Genomic DNA, 23,677 nt, shown 5'->3' with positions numbered 1-23,677 from the left:
GTGCATCTGAGTGCAAACTGTGTGTATGCTCACATATGCATGCTGTCGTGCATGGCATGTGCATATGGAGCCTAGAGGTGACTTGGGGTATCTTCCACTGTCACTTTTCACCTATCTTTTGAGGCAGGGTCTTGCATTGGATGCAGAGTTCATTGATTGGCTAAATCAGCTAATCAGGATGTTCTGGGCCTCCCCTGTCTTGGCTCTACCCAGTGCTAGGGTTATAGAGTCTTATGGCCATGTCTGGCTTTTTGGTGGGTGCTCAGAACTTAGGTCCTCACAATGCTTGGGAGGGGGCAGGCGGTTTAACTATCGCCCTGGCCCCAAGTTTTATCATTTATTGGCTTTCTTTTTGAGACAGGGTTTTTCTATGCATCCCTGGCCACGCTGGAGATTGTTCTATAGACCAGGCTGGCATCATACTATAAGATTCGCCTGTTTCTGCCTCCCATTAAAGGCGTTAGCCACCACTGCTCTGCTCCTAGTTTGTATCTTACGTGAACACTAAGTGAGTGAGTGTGCACACCCAGCTGTGAAACCCAGTGGCGGGCTGGGTAGAAAACAGCTTTTATCGTGGGTTGTTGTTGTTGTTTTACATTTTTTTGCCAATGGATCAGGCAAACAGTTCATGTTAATGTTTAAATATTTGACTTTATAAAGGGATTTTTTTTTTTTTAAATAGGAAAGTATGAACTGTACTGGGCTAGACACCATCAGGAAAGATTGTTTACTGGGACGGGGGCAGAACAACATAAAACTTCACCCAGCAGTATCCATGAGCCCCTGGTGAAGCAGCTGTTCCTCTGGAATTTGTGCCATCTTGCTCCCCGTTGCTTACCCTCCTCCATGTGCTACCTTTGTGTCTCTCTTCTAATTCTTATCAATTCCCTAGAGGAGGCAGCAGGCAACACCAGCCTCCTTGTAGTCCTGCCAGAAGACACTGGAGGGATGGAGTGAAGGATAAAATAACACTAAAAGGCCTAGTTGGACAATCCTATCCATGTCCTTGGCAGCCAGTCTCAAAGGACCTTGCCTATTCAATTGGTCAACAAGTATGTACTGAGTTTCTGCTATGTGTCAGGTGGGGGGGGGGGCAGGAAGTTGCACAGACCAGAAATGGCAGGAGGATTCTAAGTTCAGTACTATCCTTAGCTACCTTCCTGGTTTGAGAACAGCCTAGGATACAAGAGACCCATCCCCAAGACACACAGATCACTCGATTCTCCTTAGCTATAGGTGTTCTTCACTTTGCTTGCTCAGATGAAAGACAGGATTTATCAGAAAGAAGTAATGGTTAAATTTTTAGGGGTCAACAGAGGGGAATGCGTGCATTGTGTGGAATACACAAAAGCGCATGTGTGCGCTGTTGCATTCACCCGTGCGTGCACACACGGAAGCCAGAAGTGGACACTGAATGTCTTCCTCTACCATTCTGTACCATAGTTTTGAAAAGGGTCTCTCTGAAACCGGAGCTTGTAGGCAGAGGCTGCTTGTTCATTCCTGGCCGCCCAGAGATAATCACGCAGAAACTGTATTAATTACAACACTGCTCGGTCTATTAGTTTGGGCTTCTTATTAACTAACTCTTACTTCTTTTTTTTTTTTTTTTTTTTTTTTTTTTTGGTTTTTCGAGACAGGGTTTCTCTGTGGCTTTGGAGCCTGTCCTGGAACTAGCTCTTTTTTTAAAAAAAAAAAATTATTTATTTGTTATGTATACAATATTCTGTCTGTGTGTATGCCTTGGATCTAGCTCTTGTAGACCAGGCTGGTCTTGAACTCACAGAGATCTGCCTGCCTCTGCCTCCCGAGTGCTGGGATTAAAGGCATGCGCCACCACCGCCCAGCTTCTCTTACTTCTTAAATTAACCCATTCCTATTATTTTATATTTTACCACAAGGTTCGTGGTTTACTGGTAAGGTTCCTGGCCTTCTGTCTCCTTCGGTGGCTACAGGGTATCTCCCTGACTCTACCTACTCTCTCTCTCTCTCTCTCTCTCTCTCTCTCTCTCTCTCACACACACACACACACACACACACACACACACCACACACACACACATAATTTATATGTGTGTGAAAGAAAATTCCTGAAAAGAAGCAGTGTCTGGCTGTGAGCAGCAGCCAATAAAAACCTCCTGGAAGGAAACTGTGTCTGCAGAGATGGACTGGAGTTCTGTAAATTCAGAAGCTAATTGCCTTATCTGGAGATAGTTTCAGCCTTTCTGAACAGCCAGTCCTCACCCCACTCTGTGGCTGACTAACGCCTCGCGATAATAAACGAAACAGTGGAACACGGGCTTCCAGCAGTCCCCAAGCTAAGGACACCATCCGATCACAGCTTAGGCCTGTGAAAACAGCTTCCCCGTTCTCCGCGTGTCTGCCGCTCTGGTGTGTGTAAGTGTTGGCGTATTTGATCAGTACACTAAATAACCAGACCAGCTCAAAACAACAGATATAATTTAATAATTGAAAACGGGGAAGCTCACGCTATCAGAGTAGAAGGTCCGAAGCCCAAAAGCGCCCCGAGCACCTATATACCCCCCACCCCCACCCCCTCATTTATCTGCCTGGATCCAGGCAGCCACACCCTAGCCAGACGTGACTGGCTGAGCTTCCCCATCAGGTGTGCCCACCAGGGCAATTTAAAGTCATCTTGATTAACGACCTCCTCTATTCTGTAAAACTATAAAGAACTTTGTGAAACTACTTCCATGTTAGAACATGTAATTTGCAGTATTTTAAATCTGCATTCCAGCGCTGGAGAGATGGCTCAGGGGTTAAGAGCACTGGCTGCTCTTCCAGAGGTCCTGAGTTCAATTCCCAGCAACCACATGGTGGCCCACAACCATCAGTAATGAGATCTGGCGCCCTCTTCTTGCCTGCAGGCATACAAGGAAGCAGAATGTTGTGTATATCATGAATAAATAAATCTGTATTCCACTCAAAGTGGCACCAGAATAAGCGGTCTTTGAGGTGTGGTTTTTACGTCCACATGTGTGTCTGTGCTGTGCACATGAGCACTGGTGCCTATGGAGGCCCAAGGAGAGCACTGGACCCCCTGGAGCTGGAGTTACAGGTGGTCAAGAGCACCTAGAGTGAGTTCAGCAAGTGCTTTAACCACAGAGCCGTCTCTCCAATCCCAAGAAAGAGCAGCTTTTGGCCCAGGCATTTCCTGTTCACCCTGGGGATGAGAGATTCTCACCCTATACTTAGAGGATGCTCTAACGTACACTACCAGACACCGGACAAATAAGACTAGCAGGGGCTGATTAGCCACATATAGGCTGTTCTCAAGGAACAACACACATCTAACAACGAGAGTAACACATGTCACAGTGAACCACACAGGGGCTGGGCTCTCGGGAACAGAATAAAAGCGAGGGGCGGTGGGATTCAGACATCATAACAGAGTCTGGGATGGTTCTTGTTTGACTGATTCTGCAGGCTGCCAGGGAACTGAAATCCAGTGCTCAGTGATAGGCAGGAATGTACCTGATACCCTTGACAGGGAAGGTTATCAGCTAAGGCCTTACCCGAGGGGACAGAAGGGAAGGGGATCTTGCTTTTGGAAGCTCCCTGATAGTCTCCAGCTGTCGGGACGGCACATAATATTGAGCCTGAGTGTTTGGCCTGTATTAGTCATGTTTCTCCAGAGAAACAGAGCTAACAGGATGTGTATATATAGAAAAGAATTTTATTTTAAGGAATTGGCTCACGTGACTGTGGAAGCTAACCCAAAAGCAGTCTCCTGGCAAAATTCCTCTTTGCTGGAGAGGTGGGGGTGCAGGGATTGTTCTGTTAGTACCTTGGTGGACTGGATGAGACCATCTCACATCATGGAGAGGCAACTCAATGTCCTCCAATGCGACGCTCATCTCAAAACCACCCTGGACTGGATGGCTCAGTGGGCCAAGTTCCATCCCTGTGATCCACATTTTTTTCAGGCTTTCTTCTGGCTTATTCGTGTACACACAAATAAATAAACATATGTAGGGGCTGGAGAGATGGCTCAAGGGTTAAGAGCACTGACTGCCCTTCTAGAGGTCCTGAGTTCAATTCCCAGCAACCACATGGTGGCTCACAACCATCTGTAGTGAGATCTGGTGCATTCTTCTGGCCTGCAGGCGTACATGCAGGCAGAACACTGACATAATAAATAAATAAAAGTCTTTTAAAAGAATAAAAAAATACCTTTAGTTCAAGCATTGTGATGCAGAGGCAGGTAGAACTCTGTGAATTTGAGGCCACCTTACTATACATAGCAAGTTCCAGGCCAGTTAGTGCTCCACAGTGAGACCCTGCCTCAAAATAAATAAATAAATATAATTTTTTTTAAATCACCCTGATAGACTCCTCTAGAATGCTTGACCAAATAGCAGAACACAGTCACACCAAGTGAAAATATAAAATGCACCGTTGCTAATACCAGCTGTAGTAGCATATAGCGGTAAGCCTAGCACTGGAAAGGCTGGAACGGGAAAATCTCCATTTGAGAGTAGCTTGGCACTCAGGCGCTACACAGAGAAATCCTGTCTTGAAAGAGAACTCAAACTATGAACAAATTTAGCTGGGAGTTGTGATAGACTACAAATATCCTAGCACTTGGTGAGCAGAGACAGGAAAATCAAGGGTTCAAGGCTGGCCTGAGACAATACAGAAAGGAAAAGAGGGAAAAATAAAAAGAATGATCACACTGCTTTGTAAACTGGCAGACATGTTGGAAATGTCAGTGGAGCTGATGCTAAGTACCATCTCTTAGCCGTGATGCTCCTGTGGGCAAGCCCCAAAGAAATAGACTGAAGACAGTTATGTCCAGAGTAGCATTGCGCAAAACAGGCTGCACCTGCCAGCAACCCAAATATCTGTCAACGGTAGAAGAGATAAAATTGCAGAACGCTGAGATAACTGAAAACTAACAAGGTGTAGGCGTGCATCCACAGCCCAGCTCTGAGGTAGTTTCATCCCGGTGACCCATAAAAAGATGAAGCAGGCGGACTGACTGAGCACAGAAGCTGAGGGCTAGCCTGAGAAACATAGGGAGCGTCCACTTTTTCAAAGCTAAAAAGAAGAAATGTAACTGCAAACTATGCAGAAATGAAAATAAACCACAGCCACGTGCTGTAATCGCTGATTTTTTTTTTAAGACAGCCAGGCTAGGGAGATGGCTCAGTTGGTAAAGTGATTGCCTCGCAAACATGAGGGCCTGACTTTTTAAAAGACGGGCATGGGGCCAATTATGGATCAGTGGGGTAAAGGAACTTGCTGCCAAGACTGATGACCGGAGTTTGATCCCCAAGATCTGCCTGGAAGAAGAGAATTAACTCTCTCAAGCTGTCCTCAGCACCCAAGTCCCAAATTTGGTCCCCAGCATTCATGTTGGGCAGCTCATCCCTGTAGCTTCAGTCCCAGGGGATTATGGTGCACTTTTCTCATCTCTGCAGGCGCACACACATGCACATGCATGCACACATGTTTTTTAAAATTAATTTTTAAGAAGAAAAGCGAGAAAACAATTTAAGAGCGAACCCCGTTTGGAGGCACATGCACTAGGGAGGAAGAGTCGTGGCGGTCACAGGGCTCACTGGCCAGGGGGCTTAGCTCCAAGCGGGCAGGGAAGGGAGCATGGTTCCTTAGGAACACGACCTGAAGTTATCCTACGGCCTTGATGTGTCCACCCCCACACATATATATTCACATGAACATACATGTACTAATGTGTAGTTTTTTGGTGAAAGAAGTCAGATATCTAGGAATGCACGTTGTGGTACAAACCTCAAAGTGAAGGCTGGGGGTATAACTCAGTGGACAGTACTTGCTTAGCATTTATAGAGCCCTGAATTTGGTTCCTGGCACTGCATAAACTGGGCACAATGGTGCAGTCCTCTAAGTCCAACATTTAGGAGTCAGAAGCAGGAGGCTTGGGAGGTTGAGGCCAGCCTGCCTACATAGGGAGACCCTGTCTGAAAAAACTCAAGGGCCAAATCGCACGTAGTGGTATCTGCCTGTACTCTCGGTGTCGGGGAGTGGAAGAGAATCACTTCAAGGTCAACCGAGTTGACAGTCAGTCAGTCTGAGGACCAACCAGGGTTACTGAAGATGACTTTGCCACAAACATCCATGGGCTGGAAATGTAAATTAGTGGTGGCGTGCTTGTCTACCACACAGGCCCTGGATTTAATCTCCATCACCATGGGGGGGGGGGGGTAGAAGAGAGAAAGAGGAGAGAAGCGGGAAAGAAGAAGGAGGATATTCACAACAGCATTAGGATGGTGGTGGCCTACAGCACTGGACATGGTGACTGATGGGAACTGCTGGAGTGTTGATGACATCCTGCTCGTTAGTCAGAGTAAGGGCTCATTGATGTCACCTTTATCGTTTTGATTCAACCCTGTGTTCATTCCTATGGAATTTTCTTTCTGAACTGTATTTCCCCGTAAGTAGTTTTAAATGATGGAAAGTTGAAGGCTCTAGACAGCCATTCTGCCAGGGCCCTCAGATGTGAGTCTGCTCCACATTGACTAAAGGTAAGGGAGTTTGAGCTTACTCTCGCTCAAAGTTGTTCCCAACAGGTGTGGCTACAAACAAGAGATCCTGACCGAGGGTGTGGTTGATTAGTATTTTGGGTTTAGAGGTGGATCCGCTCCACCTTGACCAAGGGTTGGAGAAATCAAGTCTGTCATGTTAATGAAGTTATCCTGTTGCCTCCCCCGTCCCCTTTTGGAGTGGAGTATATAAGCATGTGGAAGGTAAACAAAATCAGTATTCACTGGATATCCCTCCCGATGCTGTTCTGTGTTTCTGTCTCTTATTTCTCTCCTATCTCTGTTCCTTTTGCTTAATAATTCTAATCCTCACTCTCCTACCCTGGACCGTGCGAATTCTGTCGAGGCTGGACCCCAACAGATGTCACCTCAACATGTGGCCTACGACACAATTCACCAGAAAATAAAACAATTTCTAAGTGATTCCACAAACATGCTTAGTTTCAAAAATAAGCTCATGAGTCAGGCAAGGGGGTATACAACTATAAATTGAATTGATTGTTGTGTTTTATCACAACTATAGATAATAAATACAAAGTATAGTCAAACTTTCTTGGACTACCAGCTCCCAAATAATGATACAGAGACTTGTTATTAAGTATAAAGGTTCGTCCTTAGCTTAGGCTTGTTCCCAACTAGCTCTTAAAGCTTAAATTAGTGTGCTTGCTTCGGCAGCACATACACTAAGATTTGAACGATACAGAGAAGATGAGCATGTCCCCTGCTCAAGGATGACATGCAAATCTGTGACGCATTCCATATTTTTTATAAAAGCAAACTTTTATTAGCCTGTTTACATTAACCTGCATTCTGCCACATGCCCAGTTACCTCTCCTTGGTATTGTACATCGACTTCCTCCATCTCACTGGCAAATTCCCCACCTCTCAGACTCTTCCCCAGAGTTCCCCTCTCTTCAGGAAATCCCACCTATCTCTCCCCTCTTACCTAGCTATGGGTTGTTCAACTCTTTATTAAACTATCAGAAGGTGCCTTAACAAAAACACATCTTCACAGTGTACAAAACCGTTATTCTACAACAAAGACTAAAACAATGGTATTCACAGTATACAGAGGGGAATCCCACATTATGAAATCCTGGAAGAACACACTTGAAGTGGTTAAAAGGCATCTGTAATGACTTAATTTTGTAAATGTCTGGCTTGTTTAAAGTCTTACAAGGCACATACATGATACTGTGCTGATAACTTTGAAAGACTAAAGTATCCTTAGATAAATGAATGGGCCAATGCAGAATGTCTATAAAGGGAGTCATCAAAGGCTTCTCTTCTACTCTGAAAAGTTTGGTGCTACAAACGAGGTCCTTTGGGGTTTCCAGGATTGGAAAGCTTGTGTCTCCACAAATATTTGGATCTAATTTCCAGTCTTTACTCCTCGTCTCTGTCCACCTCTTGGTACCAGCTGGAGACTGCCAGGAAGAAAAGAATAGGAGTTTAGCAGGAGGGTTGTGGATGAGCACTCAAGGGCAAGGGTTCCAGGCTCAGTCTCTGTGGAGCTACGGAGGAAAACATCCATGTACGGAGAGAGTATTGTGCAGAGATCATCTGTGGTGACGGTGACACCAGGGACCCACATCAGACTTTTACTTGTGGCTGTCAACACCACGGCTTCCACAGACAGGAGCGTGTGGTAGGAAACCAGAGACAAAGCTCCATCATACAAAGCACAGACAAGTACGGAAAGCATAAACGCCTGCCTCCTATAGGGAAGGACTGAAGTCACAACTTTACACCAGCTGGATAAATGCTCATCCACACTAGGAAGAAATTCCGTAAATGTGGTGACTTAGTCAGCTGCAGCTCCCGCTTCATCAGACAAGAACACAGCTGCAATGCAGAAACCCCGTGAATGCCCAGGGTACACAGACAGTGGTGGCCAAAATATTCCAGGAAAGAGATCTATAACCAGAGAAAACCTCTCTGCTTCTCCGCTGTAACTTCAGCCTGAAAGTGTTGGGGCATCAGAAGTGACCCCAGGATCTGCTGACTACTATAGACAGGCCCTAGCATGGGTTAGTAACTCCAAGGATTTCACCAGCCAGATGTGGTCAACATTTGTTTTTGACTCTTACTAGCTGTGTATATCTGTTACTTTTACTTAACAGTGACCAAATTCAACAAAACAAAACGACAGCCTACAGAATGGGGAAAGATCCTCACTAACCCCACATCAGACAGGGGTCTGATCTCCAAAATCTACAAAGAACTCAAGAAATTGGACACCAAAAGATCACATAATTCAATTTAAAAAAATGGAGTACAGACCTAAACAGAGAACTCTCAACAGAGGAATCTAAAATGGCTGAAAGACACTTAAGAAAATGTTCAAAATCCTTAGTCATCAGAGAAACGCAAATCAAAACAATTCTGAGTTCCATCTTACACCTGTAAGAATGGCCAAGATCAAAAACACTGATGACAACTTATGCTGGAGAGGTTGTGGGATAAAGGGAACACTTGTGCATTGCTGGTGGGAATGAAAGCTGGTACAGCCCCTTTGGATGTCAGTGTGGCGATTTCTCAGAAAATTAGGAAACAACTTTCCTCAAGACCTAGCAATACCACTTTTGGGTATATATCCAAAGGATGCTCAATCATGCCACAAGGACATGTGCTCAACTATGTTCATAGCAGCTTTGTTTGTCATAGCCAGAATCTGGAAACAACCTAAATACTCCTCGATCAAAGAATGGATAAGAAAAATGCGGTACATTTACACAATGGAGTACTACACAGCAGAAAAAAATAACGACAGCTTGAATTTTGCAGGAAACTTTTCAAAGGATGGCACTTATATTATGGCACTTCTTTAAGGTTTAGGAGCTCTCCAAGAAAATGGAGCGCAGAGCCAGGTCAAACTCAGGGTCTTTTCTAAGGTCTTTTGGGAGCCATATGAGTGTTCCACTCTCCTGCTCCTGTCTTTCGAGTTTCTGTGAGCACTGGATCTGGTGCCAACCACAGACTTTCCTAAAGAAGGCAAACCCAGGTAGGGGTCAGGCCTGTAGTTAGACAGTCACACAACTTCATATCTATATCATGTTACCAGAGAGAGCAGCCTTGCTTTGCAGAGGACATAGGACTGCCAGACTCAGCACATGAAATACAGTCAAATTTAAATTTTAGATACACAACAATGGTGAAAATTTTATCATAAGCATATTCCAAGATTGCATAGGATTTACTTAGAATTCATATATAACTGGGTTCCTCCTTGCCAGGGTCTCACAAAACCGGCTTATTGTGACAACCCAACCATAAATACATAGAGATCAGGATTTGATTTTTGTTTGCTGGTTTGGGATTGTTGCTGTGTTTGAGTTGTCGGTTTCTGTGATTGTTTCGCTTTGTTGTGGCGCTAGGGACTGAAACCTGGGCTCAGCTAGGAGCCTCAGACTCCTAGCTCTCAAACTTAGAACGACTCATGATATATACGATAGGGAGGAGGCCGAAGCTGGGACTTTAGGACACTTAAGCCCAAGCCTGGCGTATCTCCAAACGACGGCAATGGAAAGGCCAGACATTAACTGTTTCTAAGACTTGATGTCTTAACTATCAAATGGCCTATTTCCAGAGTTACTTTGTCCATTTATCCAAAAGAAAACAAAAGCAAAAAAACTCATCTCTTGTAAAATGGGGGGCAAGTTTTGCATTTCTTCTGCTTTTTTATCTTGCTCCATGAAACACAGGTTGGTTTTGCATCCCTGTGAGCTGCACTAAGCTTCCCCACCCCGTCCCATCGCATCCTACTCCCACTTCCACCCCACTCCGAGAGGGGAGATCAGGCTAAACTACTAGCCTGGCTCACAGTGCCAGACCCAGACTGTCCCAGGCCTTTCCCATCCTGATTTACGGGAACTCGCACTCTCGCACTAGTGATCAATCATCCTTAATTTTTAACAGGGCAGTGTCCTGAACCAGCCAATAGCTGAGACTGCCCCCCGACACCCCACCCTCACTGACCTTCTGCGACTGTCCATTCAGTCTGCCCTGAAGCTGCCTAGCGACCAAGAACTTGGACCAGGTTTTATAACGGGACCTTTGGGGGAGGAACACAAAGTCAAGAGGGGTTGGCAGGGTGGTCTCCAGCCTCCCTCTCCCCTACTTTCTAGCCCCGTTTGTTATCGCTGCAATTTCCATAGGCTTGCTTCCCCTTGAGCCTTCTGCCTCCTCTTCCCTCAAAGCTGTGCTGCCCAGCTCGCCCTGGCCCTCCTCTCGGCTGCCCCTGGCTTATTGTTTAGTTAAGCGGGACCCGGGACCCTGGAGATTGAACAGATGGGCTGAGACCTGGGCGTGAAGGGAGAGAGAAGGGCCAGGCGGTGCCGGGAAAGGGAAGCGGTTTGGGGAAAACAAAACAGAGGGCGGAGCCAGGGAGAAGGTGGCCCCAGAGGGAGGAGGCGGGAGCACACCAAGAAGGGTCGAGGCCTGGAATGGAATGGGGGCGGGCCTGGGGATGGGTTGAACCCCCTGAGCTCCTAGGCTCAGGGCTGCCTCTGAGGCTAACTGGCTTCACAGGTCGCAGCTGACGTCGCTGCCCAGATGGCCTCCAGGCTGACCCCTCTGATCCTCCTGCTGCTGCTGCTGGCTGGGGTAAGTGGTCCCTCCGAGGGAGGCGGGGGGAGGAGTAACCCCCTTTGGGCCCTGGGGATGGAGGGAAGCTCCTCCTGGGATTAAGTTCTAGCCTAGCCCTACCGTAGGAGGAGGGACTTGAATTCTATATTAGAAGATACACAAGCTGGATGACCTTAGGCCGGACCTCCAAGCTTCCTTAACCAAATGTATAAAAGGCAAAATACATAGACTCCACCCAGCTCACCATCCAAGCTTGGTGGGGTCATGGGAGGCAAGACGAGACACAAGTTACAACCTGCCCCCTCTTTGATGCTGTGACAGGCTCTTCCAGGTCTGGGTCTGTAGAAAGTGGGGTGCAAGAAGAAGGCTGGCAGACAGACATGGGCCGGCGCCAAGGTTAAGAGCACCGTGGCCCACGTGGCCTAGGAGGACAGGGATAAAAAGTAAACTTGTGAAAAGAGTGAGTGCTTGCTTCCGGTGGATAAGCAGGACGTTATTCTGGAAGCTGGCATCCTGGGTGACCTTGGGGAGTCACCACCTGACGTCCGATTGAGCAAGGGATCTGAATTTTGCAGACTTTCCTTCCCACTTCTGAAAACACTGTCACATAAGGAGATCCTTCTAGCGCACCTCCCAAATGCCTAGATACCCGGGGTTACAGGTTGCACCGTTGCACCCAATTCCCACAATTCTTCCTTTCCTTTTGGTATACTAATTGTTTTCAGTACTCACCGGTATACCACACCCACTCTGAATATCCACAGTCCTAAAATAAGGCTCACAAATGCAAATGTCTATACTACCCTGGCAAGTGAGTCAAAACGAGAAAACAGCTTCTTGCATGGTGGTCAATGAACACAAATACTTGATAACCAAATTGGAATTACCCCATGTTTCCTGCAGAGAATTCCCCTGGCATTGCCTATTTCTGAAGGAATAACCCTTCACCTGCCAGACTACACCAAAAGCAACTGGTACAGTGTGCTCATAGTCTTCAGGCCTGGAGTGGTTGAGGGAACTGTGGCTCACTAAGAAATGAGACCCTGTTTCTTGAACCACAGGATAGAGCCTTCTCAGACTCAGAAGCTGCCAGCCAGAGCATCCAGGACCCATTGGTCACTCAAGAGGAAAGCGAAGACATCGTCCCTGAGAGAGATGGCCCCTGGAGTTTGAGTAAACATACAGTACAGTCTACCTGGCCAACGACCAATGCACCAACCAAAAACACAACTGACACCACCCAGAACACCCAACCGATGGCACAACTACCCACGGATTCTCCCAGCCAGCCCCCCATGAATGCTTCCGGCCAGCCCCCCATGAATGCTTCTGGCCAGCCCCCCATGAATCCTTCTGGCCAGCCCCCCATGAATGCTTCCAGCCAGCCCCCCATGAATGCTTCCAGCCAGCCCCCCATGGATCCCTCCAGTCAACCGTGTACAACCACGGATTCTCCCACCCAGGCTCCCACCAAACCCTTCTGCTCAGAGCCGCTTGCTCAGTGCTCTGATTCAGACAGAAAGTCCTCAGAGGCTACTCTGGCGGAGGCTTTGACAGAGTTTTCCATGAAGCTCTACAGCGCCTTCTCATCCACCAAGAAGGCTGAGACCAACATGGCCTTCTCCCCATTCAGCATCGCCAGCCTCCTGACGCAGGTCCTTCTTGGTAAGACTCTGGCTTCCATCCAGGCTGTATGGGGGACTCTCCACTAGGGATCACCAATCACACCCCTCTGCGAGGCTGTGTCTCTGAGAAGAAGCTGTAAAATGGGCTACGTGACTGGGTGGTAGGCCTTCATTCTTGAACGCTGCTTTATTTAACAATGATTTAATAAGGTCCTCTTGCTTATAAAAGCCCGTGGACTCATTAACAACATATAAAGTAAGGTCCCAATCGTGGTTCATAGCAATGGAAGCTGATAAGGGAGATGAAGTCATCGGAGGCAGACCTGAGAGAGAGTCCTGGTCATGCATTTCCTGGCTGTGCAGCCATGGGCAGTTCACTTAAGCGCTCTTGAGTGTGAGTTCTTGACGGTTAAGTAGAGGTGGTGAGATCTCCCTTCAAAGACCAAGACTCAGATGATGTGGTGCCTTGACTCCCTGGGAGATTAAAAAAAAAAAAAAAAACTTCTACCACCATGAGAGTGATTTCCCTGAGGGTGGGGGGGAGAGAGAAAGAGAGAACATCTCTCACACCCCAGCCCAGAAAATTTCAGTAATGCTCGTAGAGATTGCACATACAAGATTCCTCCTCCTGACTTCCCCAAATCCTAACATCTCACTGTATCTGGTAAGATGCTGGTAGCACCTGGCTCTCCAGGTGTGACAGCAAGACTGTCCTCAGACATCCTCAGGGTCTCCTGGGGGGTCCTTCCTAGTCTGTTGGTTCCGCTTTGTTCACTTCAGTTCCAGTACTGCATTCATCTTATTATTAGCTCTGGGACCTTAAATGCATTAATAACACTATCTTTGAAAGTTCAGACCCCTTCTATATACTAGGAAAGTGAGTGTCTATGTAAAAGGATTGGTGGTAACTTAATAAGATAACATAAGAGAAGCATTAGAACACCTGGACTAGACGCAATGCTCTTGACAAGTTTTGGCTGCTGCCGTGGAGAAGACACATACGGTGTTTAATAATGAAGGACACCCACCCTCTTTTACAACAGGGGTCTAAGGCCTCTACTTATAGGAGGATTCTGTAAACCCAAATCGTCTAAGTCAGGATTAGTGTGGAGCAGTGCTCAGAAAGATACGTGCGTGCGACTTACAAAGGTGGAGACCAGTGGAGGAGAATGTTTGAAGCCGGGGGTGGGGGTGGAGAGTCTAGCGGGCACGATTCAGCACTGCCCACCACCCTCTTCCTGACACACAGCTGTCTTCCAGAGTACTGTTTGATGCTCTGAAGCCCCACCATGGAGGAACACACCCTCCATTCTAGCCAGCCCACAGCCATATTCCCAAGTAGTGGGTCTCTCGTTCCTCCCCCCAAGAGCTCTTATCTCTCCCTGTCCTTTGGTGTAGGGGCTGGAGATAGCACCAAGAGCAACCTGGAGGACGTCCTTTCCTACCCCAAGGACTTCGCCTGTGTCCACCAGGCTCTGAAGGCCTTTTCCTCCAAAGGTGTCACTTCTGTGTCGCAGATCTTCCACAGCCCGGGTGAGTGTGCTGGAGTCTGGAGGAGGGGAAGGAGGCACAGTACTGAGGATGGGAAAGAGGGATGGGGAAGCAGCAGGAGTTTCAGGTGGCTCCAGGGGTGGGACCTGTGAGACTCAAATACCGTTAACAACAGGGCTAGAGGTTAGCAGTTAGAAGCTGAAAGTCACCAAAAGATACTTTTTGCTAAGTTTTAGGTCAAGTGAGTCTTCTGATTCATCCTTAGTACTTTCATATTATATGAATTTGTTATCATTTACATGTTTATGCTAGATAGATAATACCAGTAAATAATATAATAATAAATAATCAAGGGCTGGAGAGATGGCTCAGTGGTTGAGGGCGTTGCCTGCTCTTCCGGGGGTCCTGAGTTCAATTCCCAGCAACCACATGGTGGCTCACAGCCATCTGTGATGAGGTCTGGTGCCCTCTTCTGGCCTGCAGACACACACAGACAGAATATTGTATACATAATAAATAAATATTAAAAAAATAATAATAAATAATCAAATCAGTAGATGGTAAGAAGGAACCTCACAAATGATCTGACGCAGTTGCTCGTAAGCCTGGGACCCTCGAGCTGGCCATTTCTGCAGAGCTGCTCAGGAGTGGGTGGGGATGGAGCATCAGAATGGCTGGTGGGGGTGGGAGGCACCCTTCACTTCCAAAGGTTAAAAATCACAGAATTCATCTAACGCCTCTCTTTTAGGTTTTTGTTTGTCTGGTTCATGTTGGTTGTTTGAAATAGGGTCTCGCGATGTTGCCCAGGCTGGCTTCAAACTCCGGTTCTCCTCCGGCCTCAGCCTCCTGAGTGCTGAAATTCTGCACTACCACACGTGGCTTCATCCCTACGCCCACTTTCTCTCGCCTGCTCTTCTCTTCTTTCTTTTGTAAAAAAGCGTTTTCTCCCATTTTTCCCTTCTTCTTTGTGGTACTGGGGATTAAACCAGGGCTTTCTGCAGCCTATTCCAGAGCCACCACTGGGCTGCATTCCCAGCCCTCCTCTTCTGCTTACTTATTTCCTGAGATTGCCCTCTCTGAAGCCTCAGGTTTTTGTTTTTGTTTTTCCAAGACAGGATTTCTCTGTGTAACAGTCCTGGCTGTCCTGGAACTCGCTCTGTAGACCAGGCTGACCTCAAACTCACAGAGATCAGCCTGTCTCTCTGCCCCTGAGTGATGGGATTAAAGACTCAGGTTTTGGCAATCCTCTGGTCTAGGTTGCCGAGATTGTAGCCATGTGATATTGTGCTTGGCTTTTCCTTTCCTTACCACCCCCCCACACACACACAATGAAAGCCATAGTTATAGAAAACTGAGAAAATACAGGGAAGGAAAAAATAAAGAAAAAAGGAAAAGAGGTTGCCTCAAATCTCAATTCCCCCTCCTATCTCTTTCTCTCTTTCAACAAGATCTCACTCTGTGGTCATAGCTAGCTGAACCTCCCCATGTGAACTATGCTGGCCTTGACATCACAGAGATCCTCATGCCTCTGCCTCCCAAGTTTCTGGGTTAAGAGCATGCTCTGCCATGCCTGGCATTAAAATGTATCTTTTTGATATGAAAAAAAGATATGATTCAGAGGTTTCGCTACATACTGCATTCCTTACCTACTTCCGTCCAGTGGTGTCTTTTGTCCCGTTCAGCTATGGACAGTTCCACTACATTCAATATTTTAGGGCTACTTGTATCCTGCCCACCCACATCCAGAGTTCTGCTAAGGTTCTGGGTCTCAGGCTGAGTGAAGCACCAGCCAAGCCTGGGGAAATTATCCAGTGAAACAGTCTATTCTTCCAAGCACTCATTTTCTCCAGTGGACTTGGGTGGTGAGAGCAAGAGTATGGAAGTCTCATCATAAACTTCCCCTGAGGCTTGAAAGTAGGGTCTATTCCTACAGCCTTCGAAAAGGACAGAGGGGCAAGTCAGGTGCAGGCTACTTCCCAGGGGGCTGCCTAGCCAAGCTCTCCTCACCTGCAAGCGGAAGCAGCAGGGGTGCCTAGGAATAGTTTTGCTATTCTTAGTGTGGGATGTTTTCTTAAATCTGATTTGCATAGAATACATTTGCATACAGTAGAGGTGTGGGCTGGTCCCTGCTTTTGTAAAATGCTGGCGTGTTCATTGGAGTGAGCAGGAAGAACCATGGAAACCTCACCAGATGTGATGGTCTTTAATCCCTGCGCACAGGAAGCAGAGGCAGGCAGATCTCTGTGAGTTCCAGTCTGGTCTACCTGAGTTCTGGGCTAGCCAGAGCTCCATAGCAAGACCCTGTCTCCGGAAACACAAACGAAGTGAAAACACATGAGAAGTGTGTTCACTCTCTGGCTCTTTGAAGGCGGGTAAGATTGTTCAGGGGACTCACTCTTCCGTCCTGCCCCTCAGACCTACCCATCAGGGACACCTATGTGAATGCCTCTCAGACCCTGTATGGAAGCAGCCCCAGAGTCCTGAGCCTGGACAGTGATGCTAACTTAGAACTCATCAACACCTGGGTGGCCGAGAACACCAACCACAAGATCAGCCAGCTGCTGGACAGCCTGCCCTCTGACACCCGCCTTGTCCTGCTGAATGCTGTCTACTTGAGCGGTAAGGCAGGCAGTGGGCCTCATGGGGTTCTACCTCCCATCCCATCATGTCTTACATCCCACCAGCTCAGAGTTCCACAGTGACTGTCTTACCCTGCCCTAGCAGGGTCTTTAGCGCCTTTTTTTTTATCCCTACCTATGTTACAGCCGCCCTTTCTTCCTTTAGCCAAATGGAAGAAACCATTTGAGCAAAAAAATCAGAAGTCATCTTTCCTCTACAAAAACTCTGTGATTAAAGTGCCCATGATGAGCAGCAAAAAGTACCCTATGGCCCACTTCAGTGACCAGACTCTGAAGGCCAGGGTAAGTTCCTGACTCCTCCCATCCCTGACTTCCTTTCTGCCATGGACTTATCATGGTGGAGTGCCTGCTTGCAAAATCCCCATTTCTATTTCTCCCACCTTGTAGTCCCACCCTCTTTTCTCCTCCTCCTCTCTCTCATTTTTGGAGGCAGGGAAGTTTAGGCTGGAAGACATGAGTCTAGACATGATTCTAAAGTCTCTTCATTCATCTCTACTGCACCAAATGGCAAAAAGTGAGTCATTTTTAAATTCTGTGCATCTCTCTCTCTCTTAACCTCCACTCAGGGTACACTGGTAGCTTGCTGTGTCCTCTGTGTGTGTACACTCTTGTGCAGTATGCATATGTATAAGTATGCTTATAGAGGTATTGCTCTGTGTGGGCAGATATGTTAAGTATGTGTATACACAGGTGTTGAATCATTTTTTTTTTTGTTCTGTTTTTTGGTTTTTTGGGGACAGTGTTTCTCTGTGTAGCTACTGGCTGTCCTGGAACTCACTCTGTAGATCAGACTGGCCTGGAACTCAGAGGTCCACTTGCTTCTGCCTCCCAAGTGCTGGGATTAAAGGTGGATGCCACCACGACAGGCTAAATTAAGTTCTTTAGCAGATATTGAACAATATAATTCTAGTGGGTAGGGAGAGAGAAGGGACAGAATATGGAGCCCAAGCAGGGCTTGATGGTTCATACCTTTAACCCTAGCTCTCTGGAGGCAGAAGCAGACAGTTTTCTGTGAGTTCCAGGCCAGCCTAGTCTACATATAGAATTCCAGGACAGCCAGAGCTATATAACAGAAAGATACTGTCACCAACAGAAGAATATGGAGCCATAAGATTCTAGGCAGTAAATTCTCCCATGCCCAGTGCCTAAGCATTCCTGCATCTCTGTGTCGTGAGGAAGGTTTTTTGAGCCAGTATCTCATATCCATGGTACATCCATGGGCAGAAAACATTTGAGGAAAAAAAACTATACTGAACATTCACAAAATTTTTTCTTGTCATTATTCCCTAAACCATACTGTATATAACACTTATGGGGCCTGATTATACAGGCCAATATTCCTAGTGGTATGGTAGTCAAAATTCTGAGCAACCTGGCAAGGCACACTTTGCATCTTCTACACAGAAGGTGGTCGCCTAGCCTTTAATAGTGAGATAAACTAACACCATCCTAACAAATGGTCAGGATATGCTAAAGTCATTCTGTTCCTTCTACTGTAACTTAGGAGGTTGCCTGGGGAAGAGGTGTTTCTTGGTGTACGTGACAGAGCGGGCATAGTTAGTTGTGGAGGTGACCTAACTCATTCTTCCCCACTACCCAGGAAACAGAATGCTAATGAACTTCTCCCTCAGTTTACCTTTTGATATAAAAGTTGTTTGGATGATAAAAGCAGGTGATTTTCAGAATGTAAATTCAAAACTTCATAAAGTATCCCTAAAAACTCCCTCCCAATATAGTTGTGTGAGTTGTGTTTTTATTCCCATACCTCCACCCTGGTATGAGAAATAATTTAGGTCCAGGCTGGTCCTAGACTCTGACACCATATTAGAAACAAGCTAGAGATAATTTGAAGTATAAAAGAAACAGGGCTTAGGGGCTGGAGAGATGGCTCAGTGGTTAAGAGCATTGCCTGCTCTTCCAAAGGTCCTGAGTTCAATTCCCAGTGACCACATGGGGGCTCACAACCCTCCTTGATGAGGTCTGGTGCCCTCTTATGGCCTGCAGACATACACACAGACAGAATATTGTATACATAATAAATAAATAAAATGTTAAAAAAAAAAGTAACAGGGCTTAAATAAACTACATCTGAAGCACAGTTGGTAGAGCACTTTGCCAGGCTGTGGGTTTGATTCTCAGCACCTCATAGAATTAACTGTGGTAGTATAGACCTGTGATCCTAGCTTGTAGGAGGTGAAAACAGAAAGATCCAAAGTTTAGGGTCAGCTGGGCGGTGGCAGTACATGCTTTTAATCCCAGCACTTGGGATGCAGAGGCAGATGGAAGTCTGTGAGTTCAAGGCCTACAATGCACGTTCCAGGGCAGCCGGGGCTGTTATACAGAGAAACCCTGTCTGGAAAAACGAGGGGGTAGAGAGAGAGGAGGAGGAGGAGGAAGAAGATATTTCAGGATCATCTTCTGTTAATTTAAACCCATTCAGGATTGCATAAGACTTTATTGAAGGAACGAAGGAAAGGAGGGAGGGAGGGAGGGAGGGAAGGAGGGAGGAGGGGGGAACCAAATCCTACTCTGTTATTATATAGATAGTCAGGGTATGATCCAAAACTTGTGCTCATCCCTCGGGCTCTCACCAGGACTGGTGCACTTCAGTCTGACTGACTGGCATCCCCACTTGATGGCACATCATGGCAGTCAGGTTTAGCTGATGCTTGTTGAAACAGTCTTGAGGAACAGGGCACCTGGCGGGGCAGGCCAGGAAAGAGCTGGGGCGGGAGAGCTCATACAATATATCCCGTTCTCTCCAGGTGGGACAGCTGCAGCTCTCTCACAACCTGACGTTTGTCATCATGGTGCCCCAGAGCCAGAAGCACAAACTTGAAGACATGGAGGAGGCTCTCACCCCCACTGTCTTTAAGGCGGTCATGAAGAAGCTGGAGCTGTCCAGGTACCAGCCCACCTATCTGGTGATGCCTCAGATCAAAGTGAAGAGCAACCAAGACATGCTGTCAATCATGGAGAAGATGGGTAAGTCCTGGCAGCCAGAAACAGGGAGAGACGGTGTTACAATGTTGCCATCATGCTAGAGCGGTTAACTTGTATCAGAAACTTACTCCTGGGAAGACGGTGCTACAATGTTGCCATCATGCTAGAGCGGTTAACTTGTATCAGAAACTTACTCCTGGGAAGACGGTGCTACAATGTTGCCATCATGCTAGAGCGGTTCACTTGTATCAGAAACTTACTCCTGGGAAGACGGTGCTACAATGTTGCCATCATGCTAAACGGTTCTTCTTCACTTGTATCAGAAACTTACTCCTCAACCACGTGAGCTAAAGGACCAGGCTTTATCCCATGAGGTCACTGAGAAAACTGAAGCTCAGAGACTATCTGTGACTTACCTAAAGTGTGCATGACTTACCTGTGAACTAATTGGAGTCAAGCCCAAATAGCAGTCCAGATCTCTAGCTCTCTGGGATATTTCTACTAGGTTTCACTGGGACAGGTGACCCAGATGGACTGTGGACATTCACTTCTTGGTCACATTCACTAATTTGTTTGTTTGTTTTTCGAGACAGGGTTTCTCTGTGAAACAGTCCTAGCTGTCCTGGAACTCACTCTGTAGACCAGGCTGGCCTTGAACTCACAGAGTTCTGCCTGCCTCTCCCCCAAGTGCTGGGATTAAAGCTGTGAACCACCACTGTCTGGCCACATTCACTAATCAGTCACTTCACAGAAGAAACTCAGATCCATCTAGATATGTATGAGTCTGGGGTTTCTGAGTTTAGGGGAGACTTTAGAAACACCCCTTTCTAACCTTTGACGTCATCTCTAGCTAGATCTGTCGCTCATTTCCTGTTTTGACAACTTCATCACCTAATATATAACCTGATTTCCTAAAACCAGCATCAGAAGCCAAATAACAGACTGACAGAGATGCCTGTTACTCCTGCTGCTGAGGAATTGTGAGGGCTTTAGAACAGAAATCAAAAAACAAATATCAGCTGGGTGGTGGTGGTAATCCACACCTTAATCCCAGCACTTGGGCAGAGGCAGGAGGTCTACAGAGAGAGTTCTGCCAGGGCAGTTACACAGAGAAACCCTGTCTCAAAAAACCAAAAATAACAAACAAACAAACAAAAACTTAAATATTAAGACAAAATGTGCTGCCAGCACGTCCATTGCTAAGGAAATGTTAGGGTTCTAGGAGTTCTTTGTCAGGAATTTAGGGCAGAGACCAGTATATATTTCTGTCAGTATATATTATTTCAGTATATAGCATTTCTGTCAGTATATATTTCATGTATAGCATTATACTCTCACATGATCTCATTTTATAGAATATTATCCATCTCTATTTCTCAAAGTCCTTGGAGACAAGGAAGCAATATGCCATTTTTTCAGGGGAGAGTTGGTGGGGGGCAGAGAGTGAGGCGTCTTGACTCTTGAGAGTGGTTGATGGTTGGGCCTGATAACAGGGGTTCCCATTTAGAAGACCAAGAAGCAATGACTTAGAGACTGAGAAGATGCTGGAGGAATTTGAGACTAACCCAGGAAATTTAAGAACAGAATTTCCACCCACCAAGAGTTCCCTGCTTATGCCCAGTTTGTTTGTTTTGTTGTTGTTATTCCGAGACAAGGTTTCTCTGTGTAGCACTGGCTGTTCTGGAACTAGCTCTTGTAGACCAAGCTGGCCTTGAACTCACAGAGACCCACCCTCTTCTGCCTCTCTGGGATTAAAGCTATGTGCCACCACCGCCCGGCTCCTACTGACCTCTGATTTTGCTTTTCTCTTGTTTCGTCCTAGAATTCTTTGACTTCTCTGACGATCTCAACCTGTGTGGGCTGACCGACGACCCAGATCTTCAGGTGTCTTCCATGAAGCACCAAACGGTGCTAGAGCTGACAGAGACGGGCGTGGAGGCCTCTGCGGCCTCGGCAGTCTCTGTGGCCCGAAACTTGCTCATCTTTGAGGTCCGGCAACCCTTCCTCTTTCTGCTCTGGGACCAGCAACACAAGTTCCCGGTCTTCATGGGCCGGGTGTACGACCCCAGCGCCTGAGACAGGCAGGAGTCGGGCCACCCGGGCTTCCACTTACCCCGTGATTGCCTCGCCACTGCCTTCCCCAGCCACTTCCAGCCTTAGGATCGGGCAGAGGGAACTGTTTTCATCCACAACCCCCACGGCACCGACATGCTCTCTAAACCACTTTTTGCAGCTTTATGGATCGAATTTACCAGTCTCTACAAATAAAACTTGCAGACATTTCTTGCCTCTGGGTATTTAGTCGCCTCGATATCAGTACACAGGAATCACCATGCTTCTTGCATCGCCTACTTGCTACTGTGTAATAAGCCACTCTACACTTAAGGCTTAAAACTGGGGACCATTTCTTATGTCCCCCGAGTCTCAGGATTGCCCAGGGACCTTGCAGATCTGGCTAGATTAGCTTCCCTGGGCATATGGGTGCATCTCCCATAGTTAGCGGGTTAGTTGGGGGATGACTGGTTTTGATGGTCTTCAATGACACTTTTTGGCACGTGTCTTTTATGTCCTGCCACGAGGATGACCTCTGTTGTAAGAGCATAGCCTCTTTCTCTCATGTCTGCCTGCACCAAGCTTAGTATTTTCCTGTCTGCAGTTGGCATGGTGAAATCTCAGATGTAGAGTGAAAAACCATTATGAAATTATGGGATAGACAGCTATTAATTGAGGACCACAAATGCAATTTATCTGCCATAATCCTTATCTTGATTAGTTGTCTGCCAAAAAAAAAAAAAAAAAAAAAAAAAGGTGTTGGAGAGATGGCTCAGCAGTAAAGAGCAATGACTGCTCTTCCAGAGGACCTGGGTTCAATTCCCAGCACCACAGCAATTTCAGTTCCAGGATGCCTGACACCCTTCCCCTCCACAAGTACTGGGGGTATGTACCTGGAGTACAGACTGAGCTGCAGGGAAACCACCAACACACTAAACAGAAAATAAATTTTAAGATGTGGCAGTAGCAACAGCAATGAACGAGGTGGGTGACTGGTCATAGGAGTCTGCCAGGAGTTTTGCAGACATGTAATTGCTCCAGCAACTTGGCATGGCTCACTGGGGCTGTCCAAAGTCTTTGTGAAAAGTTTTCTCCTGGACACGGTGGCATGGACCTGTAATTCCACCACTCCGTAGGCTATCCTGGACTACATAACAAGACTGTCTAAAACAAAAGCACAACAAAAACGTTTCCCCTCTCTGCCTCCAAATTTGGTCTCGTTTGTTTTGTAGGCTGTACTCATCAACTCCTTGATGTCTCAGCTCTCACCTCTTCATGTGTTCCCCTCCCACATCCTTCCTCATTGCTTCCTCTTTCTACCTCTGTGTCTCTCCACCCCTCAGTATGTCTCACATTCTCTCCTCCCTGTCTCTCCCTTCTCTCCTACATGCAGACCTTAACTCCAGGATTGAGCCCATTAACTTCCCTGGCTGATGAGGTGAAGGACCCAGACATCAGCCTGGTCACAGCCCCCTCCCCAGCTCTGCCCACACACACCTTCGACTTCAGGTTCTGATCCATTAACAGCCTAGAGGTCGTGTATTCCCTGGTGTCTCTGCATGAAGCTGTCACTCCACAGACATGGATTGAGCATCTTCCACACATGGTGAAGATTTAACCCTAAGGTTAAGCCAGGCTGCTTGAGATAGTTCTAGGTATGGAACCATAGCAGATGGCCAGGATACACACACACACACACACACACACACACACACACACACACACTGCTATTGTCCCACATTCCAGAAACTTCTGCCATCTGCAAAATCCATCTTCCCCATTCCCCCCTTCCAGAAAA

The 23,677-nt window shown here is 46.8% G+C and overlaps 1 protein-coding gene and 1 non-coding gene across 2 annotated transcripts; both read left to right on the top strand.

Annotated features, from left to right (window-relative positions):
• The first annotated feature begins 7,201 nt into the window (after nt 1-7,201).
• On the top strand, nt 7,202-7,308 carry LOC121439377. The gene has a single exon (XR_005973249.1). It is a non-coding gene; the product is annotated as a U6 spliceosomal RNA (small nuclear RNA).
• A 3,204-nt stretch (nt 7,309-10,512) lies between these two features.
• Nucleotides 10,513-22,107, top strand: Serping1 (serpin family G member 1). The gene is made up of 8 exons (XM_041639784.1): nt 10,513-10,581; nt 11,073-11,147; nt 12,191-12,794; nt 14,153-14,287; nt 16,661-16,864; nt 17,030-17,166; nt 19,650-19,869; nt 21,650-22,107. Exons 2-8 carry the CDS (start codon nt 11,097-11,099, stop codon nt 21,901-21,903), a joined length of 1,605 nt encoding a protein of 534 aa, XP_041495718.1. The 5' UTR covers nt 10,513-10,581; nt 11,073-11,096; the 3' UTR covers nt 21,904-22,107.
• The last annotated feature ends 1,570 nt before the right edge of the window (nt 22,108-23,677 follow it).

Source organism: Microtus oregoni, unplaced genomic scaffold (genome assembly GCF_018167655.1).
Source record: "Microtus oregoni isolate MIOR12 unplaced genomic scaffold, Mior012 000060F_ref0000265, whole genome shotgun sequence".
Classification (NCBI taxonomy): Eukaryota; Metazoa; Chordata; class Mammalia; order Rodentia; family Cricetidae; genus Microtus; species Microtus oregoni.
This window is presented reverse-complemented; position numbering and strand designations above follow the sequence as displayed.